This window comes from Peromyscus californicus, unplaced genomic scaffold (assembly GCF_007827085.1).
Source record: "Peromyscus californicus insignis strain IS unplaced genomic scaffold, ASM782708v3 Scaffold_10__1_contigs__length_136768540, whole genome shotgun sequence".
NCBI lineage: Eukaryota > Metazoa > Chordata > Mammalia > Rodentia > Cricetidae > Peromyscus > Peromyscus californicus.
The window spans coordinates 104,981,687-105,002,726 of record NW_026294391.1 but is presented as its reverse complement, the minus strand read 5'-3'; the positions used below and the strand labels follow the sequence as shown (position 1 = coordinate 105,002,726).

At 34.3% G+C, this 21,040-nt stretch overlaps 1 protein-coding gene across 3 annotated transcripts in view; it reads left to right on the top strand.

The window, feature by feature from the left end:
- Nucleotides 1-20,192, top strand: part of Thoc2 (THO complex subunit 2) — a 116,304-nt gene extending 96,112 nt beyond the window's left edge. The window contains exons 31-39 of one of the 3 annotated variants that reach the window (XM_052738485.1): nt 1,626-2,056; nt 2,246-2,304; nt 3,766-3,801; nt 8,188-8,325; nt 8,649-8,718; nt 8,800-8,960; nt 11,329-11,405; nt 11,860-11,905; nt 17,367-20,192. In XM_052738485.1, the coding sequence (XP_052594445.1) occupies nt 1,626-2,056; nt 2,246-2,304; nt 3,766-3,801; nt 8,188-8,325; nt 8,649-8,718; nt 8,800-8,960; nt 11,329-11,405; nt 11,860-11,887 (1,000 nt within the window). In that variant the 3' untranslated portion in view covers nt 11,888-11,905; nt 17,367-20,192. Of the gene's footprint in view, nt 1-1,625; nt 2,057-2,245; nt 2,305-3,684; nt 3,802-8,187; nt 8,326-8,648; nt 8,719-8,799; nt 8,961-11,328; nt 11,406-11,859; nt 11,906-17,366 lie in introns of all 3 variants that reach the window. The other 2 variants (XM_052738475.1, XM_052738467.1) reach the window with 2 other exon arrangements.
- Nucleotides 20,193-21,040: the final 848 nt, after the last annotated feature.

Below are 21,040 nucleotides of genomic sequence, written 5' to 3'. Positions count from 1 at the left end.
TATAGCTACATTATTTAACTGTTCCAATTTTTTATTTGAATTCTACTTTGTTAGCTACCAGAAGAGCTATGCCAGCTTAATTTTGGCTTTTACTCTTTCACTGGCTAGATTGACTCCTATCCTTTGAGTCTCACTCTCTAGGTATTTCTAGCAGTGATATGTGCTTCTTAGAGACAACAAATAATTGTGTCTTTTATTCTGTACTTTTCAAGTAACCTTTATCTTTCTGAGGGTTCTTAATTTTACAGCATTTTTTTTATGTGTTTTTGGTACTTTTGTGAGTTTATGAAGGTCTTTGTCTCCTTTTTGAAAAAATTTTGAATAGAGTCTCTGGTGATATATTGTGTACCCTAATAAAATTTGCGTGAAGATCAGAGAACAGAACAAGTCACTAGATTAAACATAGATGCCAGACAATGGTGGCACACACCTTTAATCCTAGCACTCATGAGGCAGAGATCCATCTGGATCCCTGCGAGTTCAAAGCCACCCTGGACTACATGAGATTGACTCAGTCTAGGAGAGAAACAGAGCCAGGCAGTGGAGGCACACGCCTTTAATTCCAGTACTTGAGATCTCATGCCTTTGCTTGGGAAGCACACACGCCTTTAATCCCAGGAAGTGATGGCTGGGCTGAGAAAGGTATATAAGGCATGGGGACACAGGAATAAGATGCTCTTGTTCAGGCTGAGGAATTGGTGAGGTAAGAGGTGGTGCCTGTGGCTTGCTCTGCTTCTCTCACCTCCAGGCAAAGTTTATTAGGGTACACAATACATCACCACCAGAGTCTACTTTTTATTCTGACTTCTTCAGCCTATAATTTTATCTGGAAGTCCCCTAGATTCTCCTATGTGGACTTAATTAATCATGAGTGGAAGTGTAGGCGGTTGTAATTGAGCAGTACAAAAGTCGTGTATACTTTGTCATGTATACTTTGAAACTTTGTTATTCCATTTTTGATAATTTACTTATTACTAATTCTAGTTTATGTAATTACATTTAACAGCTTTATTTCTCCTGCTGAGATACAGGATATGATGGTAAAGTTTTGAGAAGTTTTAGGATACAGTGCTTGTTGTAGACAATTTGAATAAGGCTTATTAATGCAAGAAAAGGTTAGAGTCATTTTGAAAGTAGTCCATACAACTTAGTAGTCTTTACTGATAGCTCCTTTAGTTGGTTATTTTGATGTGTTTTGGGTCATTACTTTGTTATTGTCAAAGGTTGTGAATATATGCAAAATAATCTAATATTACTTATTATAATTATTAATCATTGAAAAATCACGTATTCATGAATTTGTATTGTTTACCTCATGTGAAGAAGTACTTACTTATCCTCAAGCTGTTCTTTATCTTTCTGAGGGTTCCACTTAGTTTCACAGCATTTTTAAAAGCATTTTTATTTGTTTGTTTTTTGAGACAGGATTTCTCTGTGTGACAGCCCTGGCTGTCCTGGAACTTGCTTTGTAGAGCAAGCTGGCCTTGAACTCACAGAGATCCACCTGCCTCTGCCTCCTGAATGCTGGGATTAAAGGCATGCGCCACTACACTTGGCTCCTTTATGATTTTAAATATGGGATATATTTGATGATTTTTTGCCTTTTTTTTTTTTTTATTCTTAAGCAACAAAGCTGTTAAGGAAAATGACAAAGAAAAAGTTAAAGAGAAAGATAAAGAGAAAAAAGAAAAGACTCCATCTACAACTCCAGAGGCCAGGGTACTTGGTAAAGATAGTAAAGAAAAACCAAAGGAAGAGCGGCCAAATAAAGATGAAAAAGCAAGAGAGACAAAGGAAAGAACGCCTAAGTCTGACAAAGAGAAAGAAAAATTCAAGAAGGAAGAAAAAGCTAAAGATGAGAAATTCAAGACCACCATCCCCAGTGTAGAATCAAAATCGACTCAAGAAAGAGAAAGAGAAAAGGAGCCATCCAGAGAAAGAGATATAGCAAAGGAAATGAAGTCAAAGGAAAATGTTAAAGGAGGAGAAAAAACACCAGTTTCAGGGTCCTTGAAGTCACCTGTTCCCAGATCAGATATCTCGGAATCTGAAAGGGGCAAGTGTACATTTTTTATATTTCTGTACTTTTTGTTCTAATTATGCTTGTTAGTTGTCTCATTGTCTTGATAAGTTAGTGATTTTGCTAGTGCAACAAATACTTGATCTTAAAAGTTGTTCACTTTCTGAAGTGTTAGGAACGACTGGAAATATCCCTCATTCTGACTCTTTCTTTTTGTCCGAACAGAACAAAAACGTCGCAAAATTGATACTCATCCTTCTCCATCACATTCCTCCACAGTAAAGGTTAGTATAGCCTGAGGAAGGCAGCATCCGTATTAGGCTCACCTGTTTGGAATACCAATGTCCTGACTTCCTTCAAGTCTTGTGCCAAGTATACACTGGAGCCACTGGAGGTTTTATATTGCATTAGAAAATGAAATTTTTCTGTATTGGTGGACTAATTTTTCCTATTGAGTGTTTTTATTATAAAAATGTTAGAACTTCAAGGACCTAGCACTAATTTTATTGTTTCAAAGTGCAAGAGAAATTTTACCCAGAAGTGCCTCACTGCTTTAAGCAGTCCTTTTTGGAGTGCAATGGTAGCTACAAGCAAACGAATCTTTTCAGCAGAATGAAGCTATTTTTCGGCCTAAATATTGAAGATTATATAGCACTGAAGACTTCCTGAATGATACACGATAAACAAGATACCTCTGAATTCATCAAGCTTCTTGATGAGCATCATTCCGATGTGCCTTCTAAGAAGGAGTCTTGAAAGGAGTTCCATTTTAAAGTCTCCTTGGTGATCAGTTCTCCTGTAGTTGTGTTTATTCAGTGAGCATGCAGCTTCTGTTGTATCTTCCCTTGGAGGTTTGTTTATACCATTGGGTTCCCAACAAGTTGAACCTTGCGTTACGATAAGAGCAGATGTGGCATCCAGTCCTACCACCCAGCAAAGAGAAATCCCAGGCATTCAACTGCAGCACAAAATCGTGGGTGTAGCCTTCTTGAAGAACTCAGGGTAGCCATTCCTTGCTCCATATTTAATTTTAATTCTAAAGTCATCTAATTTCATGGAATCTTTGAATTTGCAGTACGTTGAACTTTTAAAACTGTAAGTTAATTAATTCTTCATCCAGAGCACTGTGGTGGAATACTATAATTGGTTTCTTTTTCTTCTTCTTTTTAAACTTTTTTTCCTTGTGAGAGGCATGAGATTCAAAATCATGGTACTTTGCAACAAAATATTGATTACTGTTTTATAGAATATTTTTTGCTTGTAATGCCACTGAATTTTGTAGCTAGAATAAAATGTTTATATTTATTGGAGTTGTAAATGGATAAAATTTGAAAATCTTCTAATTAGAGAATAACAATGAAAATATTAGTCAATTTTCTTCCACGGTGACCTTCACTGTTTTCAACTTTTGGTGGAGAAAAATGTTTTGCCTTTTTAAAGCCTCTTAATTACTTAAAACTTAATATGAAATATGTGGCATTGACATTTATTTATTTTTAACTTTCAATCAGAACAAAATTTTAATTTTATATAATTAATATTTATAAATTTTTAAAATTACAATTCCATTGTGTGGCTTTGTTTTTTGTTTTTATTGCTGATATTCATATTGATAATGATTTCCTGGAATTTATCCTCACAAGAAATAGCTGGTTTATTTCCAGGTTACAGACATACCTCCCAAAGTTCCTCTGGGTTCTGAGAACTATGCCAGCTCACCTGTCATCTCCATTCATTTTCTACAGGACAGTCTCATCGATCTCAAGGAATCTTCATCAAAGGTTTGAGTCTTTTAAAATCATGCCTAAGTAAACCAGAAATTCTTAACTTCTTTTATTTAGTAGATGCCACCACCCTAGTAAGTTTTGTATGCTAGGATTGGTGGGAGAAAGCACTCTCTCTTTATGTAGACTCACCTTATACATTCTTACCACAAACAACAACACAAGTGCTAGATGACAGTGGTTCATTTAGAGACGTGTGTGATGTGGCAGTATTTTTATATATTCTTGCTTGTTGTATTATGTATTTTTCTTTTATGCTTTAAAATCTGGAAACTTGATAAGGTTTGGAGAATGGAGAGTTACTGATTTGTTTGGGATGGGTGGTAGGTAGACTTCTGTAGTTTCACAGAGCAAACTTGCCAGTTTTCTTACTTTGTTTATAGATAACTCAGAACAACAAAAAAGTAATTTGCTGCATTCATAGAACTTTAAAAAACTGAATCCATCTCAATCCATAAATTTCTTTATGTCTCCCTCTGCTAAAGTATCCTTTTAGTAGCTGTGGCATAATACCAGGAGATACAGTAAATATAAAATAATCATTCTCCTGGAAGGGAGGGAGTTCTCAACTTGATGGCTATGTTTATATGTCAGTATTAATTCTTTCCTTTTACACTACTCTTCTGGGTGTTCTGATTCTTAAAAACAATGCAGTTTGTGTATTTTTATGGAGTTCATTTCAGTATTATACTTGAATTGTCTATTTTTCATGTCATTGTGTCTTATTATGAAATCTGTACCCTCTTTATTTTGATTTTTCTACTTTATGTCTTATACTTATATGCTACGTATGACTCTTTACTTACGAACCAAATGGAATTTTGAAATGGCCATATTATTTTATTTTTAAATGAAATGTCTATGAATTTTGAGCAAAGAATTACTAATTATTTAATGGTTTAGATAACCAAAGTGCTTGTGTCCTAAATATATGGCATTGTTTTTAAGATAAACTATACTATAAGTAGTTCATTTTAAAGTAAAACCTTTTTATTGGCTATCATAAAAACATACTGCAGTATAGTAGGTCTTTGCAGCCTGTTTGAGATTGTATTTTTCAGTCTTAACAATCAGTAGCTTGTGTGGGCTGTTTTGTATCCATGGGATTGTAATAGTCTTAATTTGTTAGTATTTATTTATTAAAGCATACATTGAAGTAGTTTGAATCCTGATGCTAAGATTAACTAGATTTTCTTGCCAGTGATGAAGATTATGGTTTCTTACATTTGTTGTGAGGGTTATATTTTGTCATTTTTGCATGTTTAGATAATATTGTCTCATCTCATGTTTATAATAGTACTATGAGTTAAATAAGGCAGATAGTAGTGTCTTCTTGACAAATGAGAGACTGAACTATTCTCAGTGACATACAACTTGTCATTACTGAAAATGTGAGCTAAAATCAAGGTTTCTTGGTTCTTAACATCCATTTCAATAATAGCTATAAAGGTTTCCTAGCTTCTTCAGTGAGTTTATATAAATTTTTAAATGTGGCAATTGAAGTCCATTTTTCAACATTTTTTTACAAGAAGATTTTTGTGGGCATTTGAAATTCAATAGATTATTCCACGTGGAACCAGAAAAATTTGAAAGTGACATATAATATTCAATTAAAATTATGAGACTCATTTCATTTTCAGATCCTTAATATGGGATCTTACAGTAAGGTTTAGCCTCTCAAGACATACTTTAAATGAACTCTTAAAGCCTTTGGTAAGCAATCCAAAGTAGTATTTTTGTGTCGCAGCTGATTTTATACTTTTAAATGTATAGAAAAATCTAAAAGCATTTGAATGGCTTGGGATAAAATTTTCCTGGACTTTGAGCAATTTATATAGCTTCACTGCTTCTGAGGCAGCTTTTGCTTTCTAGAGGTTTTGCCATAAGATATGTGTCTGTCTTTCATGTTACTTTGTTACTTGTAAATATAAAATGGTTTTCTTGATTTTATTTTGATATTTTTTTTTGATATTTTTAAGTTATGCTTTGCCCCCAGTATTTTGTTTCTTAATAATTATTGGGTACTTTTACTTTCTAATCCATAGTAAAGTAATGCATGCATTTACTATTTTAGTGAGATTAAAAGATGACTAACCTAAAATAGAATCCATATATTTTGTCACTCCCATTTCCACCTCACATATTTCTACTTTTGATCAGTTGTGTTTTGGTATAGCAGTACTAGCAACTACATATGATGACAAGAGCGCTAAAAGCATGCTTCTATTCCAACCATGCCTTGATTTTGAAAGTTGGCTAGATTCCTTTATTCCATCTTAATGGTCTCAATCTAAGGAAATAAAATCAAACTAGGAACAAACTCCTATAATGTTACATACAAGTTGTCCTAACACATCATTAACTTATTTGGCAAATATGTATTCATTGTATGTACTAGCCTCTAAGAAGCATACAAAAGTGAAAAAGACATCTAGTTGTTCTTCTGTACTAGAAATGATTATGTACACAAATAAGTAACTTGAGATTTGTAAGGAAAAACCCGTTCCAGAAATGGCAAATAAATAAAACGGAAAGAATCCAGTAGAAGGTGAATTGCAGAGCTGAGAGATAGTTTAGGTGCTGATGGCTCTCCAGCTATTTTTGAAAAACCAAGACTTTTAAGGTAAAAGTAATTATTCATTCTAATAAGGTAAAAGGGATGAAAGTTAGGGACTACTGATAGCCACAGAACATTAGGTTGCTGTATGGTAGGATATAATTGTGAAGATTATGCAGCATGCTTAAAATGCTTAAACAAGTATGAGTTCCACTCAGAGGTGATGAGAAACTATGTTTTGTAGAAAAAGGTGTTGTGGTCACAATTATTAGAAAGGTAGAGAGGAGGAAGTGAATTGGTATATTTCTAAACCTAGAATTTCTGATTATATATCAGTTTAACTATTTGTCATTTTATGTCAAGAATGAAATGTTTGAGTATTAATGCCAGAAGTCCTAGAGTAGTTTCTCAATTCCTTACACTCCAGAATTCAAGTCGTTTGGGGGGATGAGGATACTCTTGTAGTGGGAGAAATGAAGAAGTACTTTCTTAAAGGAAATTGTCGAGTGTTTCAATTATATATTATTGTTTGTCTTATCTAGTTGATAAATAATACTAAGATGTGGGAAAAGAAGATGTGAATAAATTTCACAATTAGAAAAATCTCAAGTGTCATTTAAGGCATATTAAGCAGTAGTATCTTTTAGATGGGTAGTATCTTTTATGACTGTAGATTATTCTCTTAATCTTGTTATTGATAAACACTTTGTTGCAGTTGTTCCTCAACTTTTAAACATTTTTTTTAAGAATCTACTCTGTGTTGCTTTGATACTATTTTTCAGACAATTGAATTGAAAATGTTTGGTGGTGTTGAAAGAATAAGTGTTTAAGCTTTGAACTGATAGCCCTTTGTCTTGCGTTTCTTTGATTATCAAAGGATTCCTTGCTGTGAAAGTATTTTACCGTTCAGTCACTGTTGTGTTTCTTCTTAGGGTATATCTGGAATTATGTAGTTACATTGTGAGTTCTAGTCATTATCCTTTGAACGTAGCAAATGAAACAGGGATAAATGCCATGAAGTTAGGGGTTTGGTTATTTTCTGACTACTTCTAAACATTTTCTTTTAGCGTGCATTCCATGTTTCCAACTTCCCCAAGTAGAATTTTTCTCTCATTTAGAATTAGAATAACCTAGATCTTTGGCTATTTTTTCACCAATAGACCTTTTGACAGAGAATATTTTTTCTATCACTTTCAGTCTTTCGAGTAGTTTAGTTACCCTCAGCTTACCTGATGGTTTCCTGAGCTATTTAGAACCAGTAAGGTAGAATTCACAGTTGTGATTATTTGATAGAGTTACAGTGCTTTCATAAGTAGAGAATATGCATCAGTCTTTATATTTATAAAAAATATTTGAGATAATCACTGCCTGGTTTATACCTAGGCAGAATGGACTTGCTAGTAAAACCGCGGCTAGGTTTTATTTGTATCTTTTTGCCCCATTATTGACTGCTTATTTTTAGATGGTTAGACCTTCAAATATCCATGACTGCATAGGGATTTGTGTTTTGTCTTTTTTACAGTAGAAAGAGTCCAGTTGCTGTTTTTCACATATGAACAAGGAGGATGCTGGCTTCTGAATTTACTGTGAAATGTCAGTTGAGGCAATAATGAGCTGAGTTCAAATGGGAATCTTTATAAGGCCCAGGATTAAAGCCTTTGTATATGTGTCACATTCTTTTATTTTAGCTCTCATAAAACAAGCAGATAACTAGTTTTGACTTTATATTTAGTTACCTATTATCTTTCATTTAATAAACAAAATACCAAAGGCTGCCAATACTGGAAAACTAATAATCTTTAGTAATATTGCCTTAATTTTAACAGCTCTACATTAATCATACTCCTCCACCACTGTCCAAGAGTAAGGAGAGAGAAATGGACAAGAAAGATTTGGACAAGTCAAGGGAAAGATCCAGAGAAAGAGAGAAAAAAGATGAAAAGGACAGGAAAGAGCGGAAAAGGGTTTGTAATTTTTAAAAATTAGCTTGGAAAGCTTTTGTTCATGTATGGTAATTTGTTTTCTGCTTTTAGAAAATACTGCTTTATTCCATAGCAGTCTGCTTCAAGTTTTAACTGGTATATTCACCCTAGACTGTGTTTGCATTTTCTACACTAATAAGGAACTTCAGCTTAGTAATCTCTCTCATGCCATTTTACCAAATGTGTGGTACCACAAATATCCTCCAATGCTAGTTAGTGGTGACTTTCTTGTATAAAAGTAATACGTAAAAACAAAACAAAAACCATAACCCTTGATCAATGTAGTTCACAATTCTTGGTTCTAGGACCACTCAAACAATGACCGTGAAGTGCCACCGGACATAACAAAGAGGCGGAAAGAGGAGAATGGAACAAGTAGGTAGACTTACTAATACCTTGAAGCACTCATCAGAGTGAATTGGAAAAGCCTTTCATTATTCTCTTTTGTAATTTTAGTGGGGGTTTCAAAACACAAAAGTGAGAGTCCATGTGAGTCTCAATATCCAAATGAGAAAGACAAAGAGAAAAATAAGTCAAAATCTTCAGGCAAAGAAAAAGGCAGTAGTGATTCGTTTAAATCTGAGAAGATGGATAAAATCTCCTCTGGTGGCAAAAAGGTAAATTAGGAACACAAAGGAACTATATACCTTTTGGAAAACATGTATTTTATTAATTTTTGAGAATGTCATATATGAATACTGTATTTACATCATTTCTACGCCCCTAGTCTTGACTCCCAGTCTTCCTGTGTTTTTCTCCAGCTCCCTCTAAACTTCATGACCTCTTCTTTAATTATTATTATTATACCTATATATGTATCTATAAATAAAACCTGCTGAGTCCTTTTAGTGCTGCTTATATGCATATATGTTTAGGGCTGACTACTTGTGATTAGATAACCTATCAGAGGTCTTGTCCTTAGAGAAGACTGATTCTCTCCCTCTCATAGCAGCCATTAATAGCATGTGACTCTTCACCTAGGGATTAGAGCCTTGTGAGGAAAATACTCACTCTTGTAAGTTTAGTGCCTTGGTGTATGTATGTATGTATATTCCTGCCAGATAATTATTTGTTAGTTACTTTGGAATGGGAACAGGAGGTTTGGGAGTGGGCAGGTACTCTGGTTGGGAAATTTGAGCTAGATTAGTCCTAAATTACTGTGAAGTTAGAATTAGTATACTTCTGAAGTTATTTTTCTCTCCATTTTACTCTCACCACTTCAGTTCTTTATGTTTTACTTTTTCTTCTACCCACAGTTTTTAGTTTCTCTTTATTCCTGAGATATATCTATATATGTATAAAGTACATTCTGTTATATACTGATTGATACTCAAATTTCAATCATGCTCCATAAAATATTTGGTAAGCTACTACTAAGGTATAAACTGTTTACAAAGCATTACTGTAAATGTTAAAAATGTATAGTGCATTTATAGTTTTTAATAGCAGTTTTAGAAAAGTAAATGGTGGGTAATTTAATTCTGTAAGCTTCAGTGTTTTTCAATTGAGAAAAGGTTCACATCGAATAATAAAGTCATCAGTTCTCAACCTGTGGATCACAGTCCCTTTGGCAAACCTCTGTCTCCAAAAACGTTTACATTATGATTCATAACAGTAGTAAAATTACAGTTATGAAGTAGCAACAAAAATAACTTTATGGTTGGGGGATCACTACAACATGAGTAACTGTATTATAGATTCACGGCATTAGGAAGATTGAAAACCACTGAATTAAGTAGTATGTATATTTGCAATATTGTACACTTGGTATTTGTCTGGTTCCAAAAATATTTGAATTATTCCAAAGGGAAACCCTAGGCTCATGATACATTGATTCCTCACTTTGCCTTCCCCATTCCTTGGCAACCACTTGCTTTCTGTCTCTGTGGATTTACCTAGTTTTAATTATTTCATGTAAGTAGGATTATAAAATAATAGAGCTTTTTGTGTCTACCTTTTAAGAATGATTTTGAAGTTCTTTTTCCATATTGTAGTATCTTCCATTATTTAATCTCTTATGACTAAATAATATTCCATTATGTGACTATACCACACTTGTTAGTTGGTGGATTTTTGTTTTGCTTTGAGACAGGGCCTCCCTTGGTATCCCAAGCTGGCTTGGAGCTTCCTTAATACCTCAGCCTCCCCCTTAAACTCACAGTTCTCCTGCCCCAGGCTCCCTAGTGCTAAGATTGCAGGTGTAAGCCACCACACCCAGCCAGATGTTGGATTTTTAGAATGTTTCCACTTTTTGGCTATTGTGAATAATGTTGCTGTGACCATTTGTATACTGGTATGAAATAACTCATTTGACTGTCTTCAATTTTCTTGGAGAGATACACACACACACACACACCCCTAGGAATAGAATTTCTACGTTATTAGATAATTTTGTTTAGCTTTTTTTGAGTTGCTGCCAAACTTTTCCACAGTGGCTGTATGGTTTGCTTTCAACTAGCAATATATCAGGGTACAAATTCTGTGCATCTTTATCAACACTGGCTACATTTTTATTTTAGTTTAATCATAGCCATCCTAGTGGATGTGAGTGGTAATTCATTGTGGTTTTGATTTGTATTTCCTCAGTGACTAATAATACCAAATGTCTGTCTTTCCATGTATCTATATATCTTCTTTGGAGAAATCTCTTCACGTTCTTTCACTGTTTTCAAAATGAGTTGTCTTTTATGGCATTCACTTTTAAGAGTTCTTTCAATATTCTGGATACTTGACTGCTATACATCTTTCACAAATATCATTTCCTGTTCTATATGCTGTCATACTTTCCTGTGATGTATGAATGTTTTTACCTTTGGAGGAGTTCAGTATTCCTATTTTTTTGTTGCATGTGGTTTTAGTGTCATATTAAGCAAGTTTTTGAAGAAAAAAATATGGCTGGTGAATGATAAAAGGGGATTTCAGGCTATTTTTAAGAAACGTATTTGATTTTTTTCCTTCCCCAACTAATTTCATCATTCCTTATAGGAATCCAGGCATGATAAAGAAAAGATAGAAAAGAAAGAGAAACGGGATAGTTCAGGAGGAAAGGAAGAGAAGAAACAATATCCTTTTCATCTTTATATTTCACTCACTGAAATAGAAGATTGAGACTATTCATATTTAGAATTAAACCTTTTTTGTATGTGGTCTAAATATACAGGAACTTATTAGTTGTAAAGTGTAGTTACCCTTCAGTGTATGACCTGAAAACAAGAGACTTGATCTTCTTGATTTTTAAAAGTAATTCTGTAGTGAACTGAGATGTATTATGACACAAGTTTTATAGGCTCTGTGTACTTTTGTTGTTATCCCTTTGTATTGTTACCAAGAGAAAAAAAGAGTAATAGTGAATCTCTTGGGCTGGGGAGCATGGTGACTAGAACAGCAGAATGATCTGACACCTAAGCAGAACTCCTAGAATTTGAGGTTACTAGGCTGATCAGAACCAATTAGGCTTAGAAGTAGGACACTGTTCTTCCCTGCCCCGAAGTTGTTTTCCCTTAATTTGTCATCTACTCATAAGTCCTCTGACAAGCACAGATAATGAACACTTTCAACCAAGGTGAGTATATTCTCCCCTCCTTTTCGTTTAGAGATACCCCTAAACGAGATCAGAAAATGGTAAAGGAACTAGATCCTTTTTGCAGGATACAGATACTTGAATTTTTACCTGAATATAATGAGAGTCTTTTTGTATATAGATATAAATTTTGCAGTTATTTTTAAACTTTTCACTTTAAGCTTGTTTTTATTTTAAGTTGCTGATTAATCACTTAAAAATCAAGATGTATTCGAGAACATCTGGCTTTCTCTTTGCCACCTAGTACCATCTTTTCTGGATAATTATGTTTTTAAAGCACCGGTAGCTTAATAAGTGATGGTGGTATTTATACTTTACAGGTGAAGAAACTAAAACTTGGAAAGATTGAAGTAGGTCACAGAGACATTAGAAAATGGAGTTGACAATTGAAGGCAGGACTTTAGTGTTTTCTTTTCTTTGGGCCTTTAAGTTTTTGTGGCTTTCTTTCTACCACTGCTCATATTTTGCAAAGTCAGAAATTAAGTTCTGTACTTTTAACTATATTTTAAATAGGCAAATTTGTTTTCAAGGTGATACATTTGCTTTGTATGATACATAAAAATGTTTTAAACATCTTACATAAATTACATGAGCACATAGTTGACAGACTGTTCATATCCCAATTTAGCCTCTTTTTTTTTGTTGAGGACTTAAAGTCAGCGTCTGAATAGTTACTCTTGGATGTTTTAGGATTATTGATGTAGGATGATTTGTCTCCTCCACTAATGATTCCAGGTAGACAGAGTCGAAGTTGCCTTTGCTTTTTATAGCTCATTGTAGTGGTCACTTCTTAATAATATTACACATATACCCACTATTTATACCTTATCTCTAATCTGAGCTGCTTCTAATCACTTAGGGAACCAGGTATATAACAAACCCTACTAAGGTTTGCTTAAGGGTGAGAAATGTCTGGAGGGCCAGTTCAGTATAAGGATTTGGTTTAGGATGTGGATTTTGCTATGTTTACTTTAGTTGCAGTGCGGGAATTTGAGGTTGTCAAATAAGTGACCTAAGGAAGGGTGTGCTTTTTATTCGCTTGGTTTCTCCCTGCTTATTATCTGACTAAGTAGAGTGGGATAGGCAGTAGTATGAAAACCATTTAGCATTTAATAGTTTTTCCTCTTATTCCTCAAGCCCCAGCTGACTTTGAACTTGCTATGTAGACCAGGCTGGCCTTGAAATCACAGAAATTCACCTGCCTCTGCCTCTTGATAGCTGGGATTAAAGATATACACCACCCCTCCTGGCTAATAGTCTTTTTTTACTTTTTGATTAGGAAGATTGTAAAAGAGGTAGTACTACTCAGTCTTCTAGGCATCCTTCCTACTGTCTTCCCTGGGAAACTATGTATATAATATTATATATACACTATGTAGTATATAATACCATATATTATATATACTACATATTGTTTTTTATTCTAATCGTAACTTTTCTTTTAATTTGAAATTTTTTTTTAACATGCTACTTCTCCGTTAAAGAAACAAAAAGCCTTCCTATCAACTTTTCCTTAGGAATAGATCAGCCGGAGTCACTGACAACTTTCACTGTGATTTTTATGTATCTGTTTTCTCTCGGAACCCAAGTTGTCTTGTTAGTCATGAAGGTTTTGATACAGATTTTCATGAGTTATTCTTATACTGGCCATGAAATATCCCTTGGGAACAAAAGGTGAGGGCTGTAGGATTGGACAGGACTAAATGTTTGACTGGTAATTTGTGGTAAATCTTGTTGAACCCAATAACTGTTCACAGATATACTTAGTTTGTTGACAATTATGTCACATATACTTTCTTCTGGGGCAGACTCTTAACTCTTGGGAAGCTGTGATTGATTTTCTTCTTCTGGTTATTTTCTGGCTGCCTCTGTGTTTGGTTTCATTCTGTAGTTAGGCAAGCTATTCTGTTTTTCTTTCTTTTCAATCAGAAATTCCTCATTTCCTATGGTGCTGTTGTCTATCTGCAGGGTACATCTAACTCTGCTTTTCTTGCTCCCCTGTTAACTTGTTTCCTAATCTACAGAAAAGTCAGAGCTGCTGACACATCACGTTGCCATGATTTTATCCTATCACTGATTTGAAGATTTTCTTGTTGGTGTTTAGAACAGTTATTTCAGGGGAGTCAGTCGAGAAATGACATTGATTTGTTGTCGTTGTCACTCTGAATGCAGACATATTACAGTGATCACATTAGTATCAAGAGAATACTATATATAAATGTGATTTTTGGGTTATGTTCTTTTCAGAGTCTCTTGTCTTGCCCCCTACTTTTAGCTCCAAAACTTGTTTTTGTGTTATTTTTTTTTACCTGCAAAATCTTTCTCCAAATGATCTCTCTCCTTAATTTAATCTCTTGAAAATCACTAGTTGTTCTTGCCTTAATATTTTGTTTTCCTTTAATCTTTAAAAATCCTTGCCTGACGCTCAGGATATACCTCAGTGGTAGACTGTTTCTCTAGCATGTGCAAGGTCCTATGTTCAGTCCCTAACACTAAAGTGGGGGAAACCAACCAACCAACCAACCAAAAACTTCTGCTCATTAAATCATTATCTAACAGCCATCCTTTGACTTCTCAATTATTACTTGGTATATGTGGCCCAAAACTCATATCCTATTCTATCCATACTTTAAGTCCATTGTGTTTTTAACCTTCCTTTCCAGTAAAGCCAAATTTATTGCTTACATCTAGTCTCAAATATATAACTTGATTCTTTTATCCTTCAAGTCTGATACTGCAAGTTCCCAATACTTGAACAAAGTTTGACTTATTAGGTGAGGTCTTAGTCTCACACGAGGTTTACATTTAGAAAACATTGTTTTATTTATTTGTTGCTTGGTTTGACATAGGCTCTTACTCTGTATTCCAAGCTTGTCAGGAACTCATTGGGTTGCCCAGGTTGCTGTCACATTCACTGGCAATTCCCCAGGTTTGGCTTAGTTAGTGCTGGGATTATGTGCATGTGCAGTTCTGTTAAAACACAAGATTTAACATTCTTTAACAATTCAGAAAAGTTGTCCAATCAGAATTTCAGTTTCTTTTGATGAATTGAAACATTTGACATTGTGTCCTGATTTCTGCTTGGCAGCAATCAAACTTTGACCAGCATACTTTCCCCCTAGATCAAGGCTTTTGTGGGGAGGGTGGTTTGTGGAGGGAAAGGCAAGCTGTTTACTCCAGCAATCCCTACATGGTAAACGTTGTTTCCATTATATCCTTAGCCCCTGTAGACAATTTTATAATTCTTGTTCTAGCTTTTCCCCACTTCTAGTCTGTACTTGGAAAACTAGCCTCCTAAGCTCTCACAGATTTCTAACTTTAGGAATACACTGTCATTCCAAGGCATAGTCAAAATATGGTAGTAATCCATATTAGGAAATAGAGTATTTGCTGGAGTTTATTCCTCAGGAGCTAGTCATTGCTCATGTGTGAGCTTGTTCTAGTTACTGGTTCTCTGAGTATGCAACATAGCCACATGTCTAGATTGTGATTTCTCATCAAATAACCAATTATTTTTCCTTATTGTCTGTGATGTTTATGCAGTCTGTTAGTTGTACATAGAAATCTGTGTACAGATTGTGTACCACAATGTCAAGTGTTTAACCAATGAAAACATTGGTGAAGAACACAGTACTAAAAGAAAAAAGACTTTTCCCCCCTGATATTAAGCAAGCTCAATTTACTTACACTGTTTGATAGAAGTGAAAGCATATTGACTAACAATTGTTTTACATCCTTGAGGACATTTTTTGAGAACAAATTTAACTTTTGTTTTTATTTAGATTTATGTATAGCAACCATTTAATATGTACAAAGCTCTTGCTAAGGAGATTGAAGTGATAGACACAACTAATTTTTTCTTCATGAACATTTATGCTATTTGAAAGTACTAGTTGTGGACTCTGTGAACCAATACTCATAAACACTAAGTAGTTGAAGCCAGAAGGAATTGTGTACTTCCTTGCTTTTTCTCTTCAAGTAGACACATACTCATTAAGGTGCTATTTTGTTTTGTGTTTTAAAGGTCTTGACATTGGGATAAGGGCTTATAAAGGCTGTTTTGTTTTGTGTTTTAACGGTCTTGACATTGGGATAAGGGCTTATAAAGGCTATTTTGTTTTGTGTTTTAAAGGTCTTGATATTGGGGTAAGGACTTATAACAAATTCTACTGCCACATTTGCCCATGTGTGTGACTATCCTTTCTGCACATTATTTTATTCTGACAGGCAACCCTGTATACAGTTAGGTTTCAGCTTAAAATATTCTCGAGTTTAACTTGGTGTTACATTTTACCTACACAGAACATTCCAGGATCTGTGTTTGCTGTAAAAGTTCCTAAGGGCACCTGCAGGTGTAATGCTAGATTAGAATGCCTGTCCCTTTGTCTTTTTCCTCATACTTTTCTTTGTGAATGTTTCTTTGATATTTTGATTGTCAACTTCATCCTTATATGTCATTCAGCTTTGGACAGGGAGAGGGGATAAACATTGAAGGGGCAAATCATGATAACTTAAATGATAGTAAATGCAGGGAGCACATTGCTGTGGTGGTACCCCCTTTGAAGTAGATACTTAACCATGAGTTAGCTATTATTTGGGTAAGCTTGTATTTTATAGTTTCTCTTAAAATTTTTATTACCATCAAAATGTCTATTTTATGAAACGTGTGAACTACTGAATCAGGTAAAAAGAATTGAGGACATTGAGATCATTACCAATATAAAATGGTATTTATACATGTATTCTGCTCTCAGCAGAATGGAAGGCCACTTTTTGTTTGATTGTGTTCTATGTGGTATTAAGTACAGTTCATAGCTCCAAAAGAGTGTATGTATGTGATGGAGGACAGCGAATTGAACTGAGCCTGCAGTAGAAAATGATTTTGAGAATCATCAATAAATGAACTGTGAAAAAGATAGGTTTCATTGACCCTTTGGATTTATAAGCTAATCTTGCTTATTTATAATTGTTAAAGTGGTACATATTTATTTTTTATATAGCATTGTTTAAAAATAAACCTAGAAGTATATTGCATAAGATTGGCATAAGCTAAGTGTTAATGAGAATAAAATTGTAACTGTATTGAGGAAAGAATCCTGAAGTCTCAGGTTTGGTGCTCTTTCATCACTGTGTCTTCTTGTTGTTTTGGGATATTTGAGACAAGGACACACTTTGTAACTCAGGCTGGCCTGGGTTTCTGTATACTATAGGCTGCCATCTAACCCATGCTGATCCTCCTCTTATGCTCTCAAATGCTAGGGTTGTAGGTATGCTTTATAGCAGCTAGCTCTTCCTGAAGTTCCTTGAGCTTGGGAGTGGATTTCAAGTTGTAACCTCCAAACTTCAGCACTGAGTAGACTCTGAGGACACTGTTGAGACGTTGTGACTAACATCCAGTATCTTCTTTCCACTTGCTCTTGTACTTGCTGATTTGTCATTCCAGGGTGTGGACAGACCCCTAAGCTGAACGTCTCCCCGAGGAGGATGCCAAAGCTCCATGAGTCACTCTCAGAATAATATCTCCCATAATTAAGAGCTTCTGGTGCTGTCCATTTTATGGGAATCTGCTTTAAGTCAGAAGATGTATACACACCACCATCCTTTTGACGAGACATTCCAAAGTCACTGATTTTCAGAACATTATTTTCACCTGCGGGCAATTTCTTGGAGCAAGGTCCCTGTGCATACAATTTTTACTTGAGATATGCCATCCAGAAGCAGCATCTAATGAAAAATTCACTAACTGACTTTCAGTTCACCCTTCTTTCTCAGAAAGGAGAGGAAATTGCCTCCTGGAACCAATTCCTTAATGATGTAGATAGGTTGCCTTTGTGTGTGAACTCTATAAGTGTGAAAACATTGGGATGATTATGTTGTTTGGAGGGTTTTGGCTTCTTGTAAAAATTTTAATTTTAATTCTAATTCCTGGGAAAGATCTTTATATGTTTTAACAGCAACAACATTTTTATCCTTTAATGTACTCTTAAATATGTCATTAAAAGTTTCCTTGTCCTTAAGGAATTCTCATAATGTGACATCATCATGATTGAGACCCCATTTCTTACTCTGATTATGATCATGTGGCTACCATGATGTTCTTTTTTTATTGGAACATTACATAGACATTATCATGATCAAGGACCCATTTCTTATTCGTTTTCAATCTAAAAAACTGAGATGCAGTCACCATTTGAAAGTGGACAATTCAGTGGTCTTTAGTATATCACTGTGTGGTGCAGTCATCACCATAGTCTAATCTCAGAGCATTTCCCTTACCTGCAAAAGAAGCCCCATGCAGGTTACCAGTCACTTTTAACTTCTCTTTCTCCAGCCACTGGAAGCTACTGACACATTTTCTGTCTATCAATTTGCCTGGTTTGGGACATTTCATATAAATGGAATCGTGCAATATCATGTCCTTTGGGGCCAGGGTTCTTTCAACTACCATCATGTTATCAAGATTTATCCATGGTGTAGCATGTGTCAACAATCCATTCCTTTTTATGGTTAAATATTCCATAGAATGAATGTGTACCATGTTTTGTTTACCCATTTATCAATTGATGGACAGGAACGATTATTTTTTTAAGTGTTAAAATTGTAAGTTCAACATCAGTGTATCCAAAATTATAATTGATGATGTCAAGATTATACATGGTATGCACAGAATGCTGTGTAGAAATGATGTATAAATTATTTGTCAGCATTTCATGCAAGTGTGATTATTTTCTAAGGCCCCTTCTAGCTATGATTTTAGGAACTGTGTGAATGTAGTATTTTCATTAATAAAGTTTAATGCATTAAGCATTAATTTAAAATTTGAGAACAATGTTAGGCAGATATGAAATTATTTGCCACATGCTGTAATGATTATGTTTTGAATTTATTTCATTATGCAGTATTTGAAAAATGTCTACATAAAGGAAAGGAAATGAGTATAATTGAGTCAATATATTTTTAAAGCAATTTTTATAATTTAGCAGACATTGCATCTTAATATAATTCACTATTAAAATTGTGTCCTTGTGAAAAAAATGGATGTCATTTTTCTATTTCTTTTGGTTAATCATGTAAAATAGGTTCCTTTCCTTTGCTACATGTTGTGTTTATTTTTGATACATTATTCCTTGCGCCTATAGAGTGTTGTACCTGTTATTCTTTTAATATTTTTCTCTCTAGTCCACAAACCTTCTACCTTTCATACACAGAAAATAGAAAATGTTCAATGTTTCTTAAAATTCACAGTGTCTTAATGTTTTCTAAGAATGGACAAAGACAAATATTTCATCATTTTCTGGGAACTTCATCCAGGCCTTTGTTATTGACAGAACTCACTGAGGTTTCTTCCTGAATGGTTTTTTTCCTTCTTTTCTTTCCCATCTATCACTCTCTGGCCCTTCCTCTCTGTCTTCTTTCCATGCTTTGGCTTTCCTCCTCACTTTTTCCCTCAGCCTCTCCTTCTTGTATGTCAATATAACCAGTTTGTTTCTTTCAGGTGGAAAGAATGAAATGAACTCATACAGCTGTGACCAGAATTTTATTTTCCTGGGTAGATTTCTGAGAATTGTGAATGAAGTGAGCCCATTTCCAGTTATCCGCTTTATTGCTCCATGCAGAAAACCTAAAATTGTTGTGTTGTTTGTTATTGTACTTTAACTTGTTGCTTAATTTCTACATGTTTATTTTCAGTAATGGCTGAAAGTGTTAATTATTCCATATTTTAGCACAATGTGCTGCATATACTTCCCATTAAGCAAATAAGGTTACATGTGTACAGAATTTCACTTTTGATTAAATATTGCCTGGGTTTCGGTCCCTCCCATCATTTGAAATGCTTCCTTTTTAATGTTTGAAACTGAAAATAAACAGTTATTGAATGATTTTGAATTTACCTCATTTTAGAACTCAGTTTTAATTTATTTGGCCTGTTTTTTTTAAATATTAGTCACTAAAAATAAAGTGAAGCACTGTCTTCTGCAACGCCTAAGAATCGTTTTATATAGTATGTGTACAACATTAAAGCCTGTTCTACAAAAAAAATATACCAGCGCTCACTTGTCCCTTGCCATTTTTTCTTGTAATTAGGAAAATCGGGGGGAGAAGAATAAAACAATTAATTGTGTTTTAATTTTACAGCTACCGGAGCTTTGTATTGCTAAACTTACATCTGGAAAAGTTTCACAGTGACGTTTTTAAGAGAATTTTTTATCTACTGAATTCTACCAGTGTAACCATTTTTTCTAAATAAACAATAGTTTTCTCAAATCAATATATCATTGTGTATATTGTTACTTATTTAGCATAACTTAGAAAAGTTAAGTCAATAATCTTTCAGCCCTTAATTTTTTTCATGGGCTATGTTGTTAAATATCATCTGATAATATGGAAACATGGTTTGATTATTTTTTCACTTGGAGTAAGCTGTGGGATGAAAACATGTTTAATACTATCCATTTCTCAATGTTTTGATGACAGTATCTACACAAATCAGAATTTTCAGAGTTGAAAAAGGATATACTTTTTTAAATAAAAAGAGGATTAAGAAATGATGAGACCATCATCAAAAAGAATATACATTTTGATGCCCCTTTTTGTGTAATTGTTGTTTGGAGAAGATGAGCAGAACAGTTAATTGTGGGAGTATGGTTTGCGCCTTGACTGTTGAACAACTATACCTGACACAGAATATTTCAAAGGAAAAAAATCTTCATTAAAGTGATTTGTGACTGTGAGAAAGTAACTGATTTTTTCTTGAAATCATCGGTGTGAAATGTGTTTAAGTAGAGCTTTCTGTTTCTTAATAATGCCCTCATGTTTTAAGGACTATATGGTTATAAGAATAGGATATACCCTGATATAGGAAAGACTGACAGAATTATAGCCAGCAATATACTCAATTGGGAAAAACTTTCATTTCAAATCTGGAATGAGACAAGGGTTCACACTCGATAAAGTTTTTACTCAATATAGTACTGAATGTCTTAGCTAGAGCAATAAGAAGGAAAAGGAATACAAGTAGGAAAGGAAGAAGTCAAATTATCTTTGCTGATAACATGATTCAAAAAGTTCTAAAGACTTCACTGGAAAAATCTTGGATCTGATGGACATGTTTAGCAA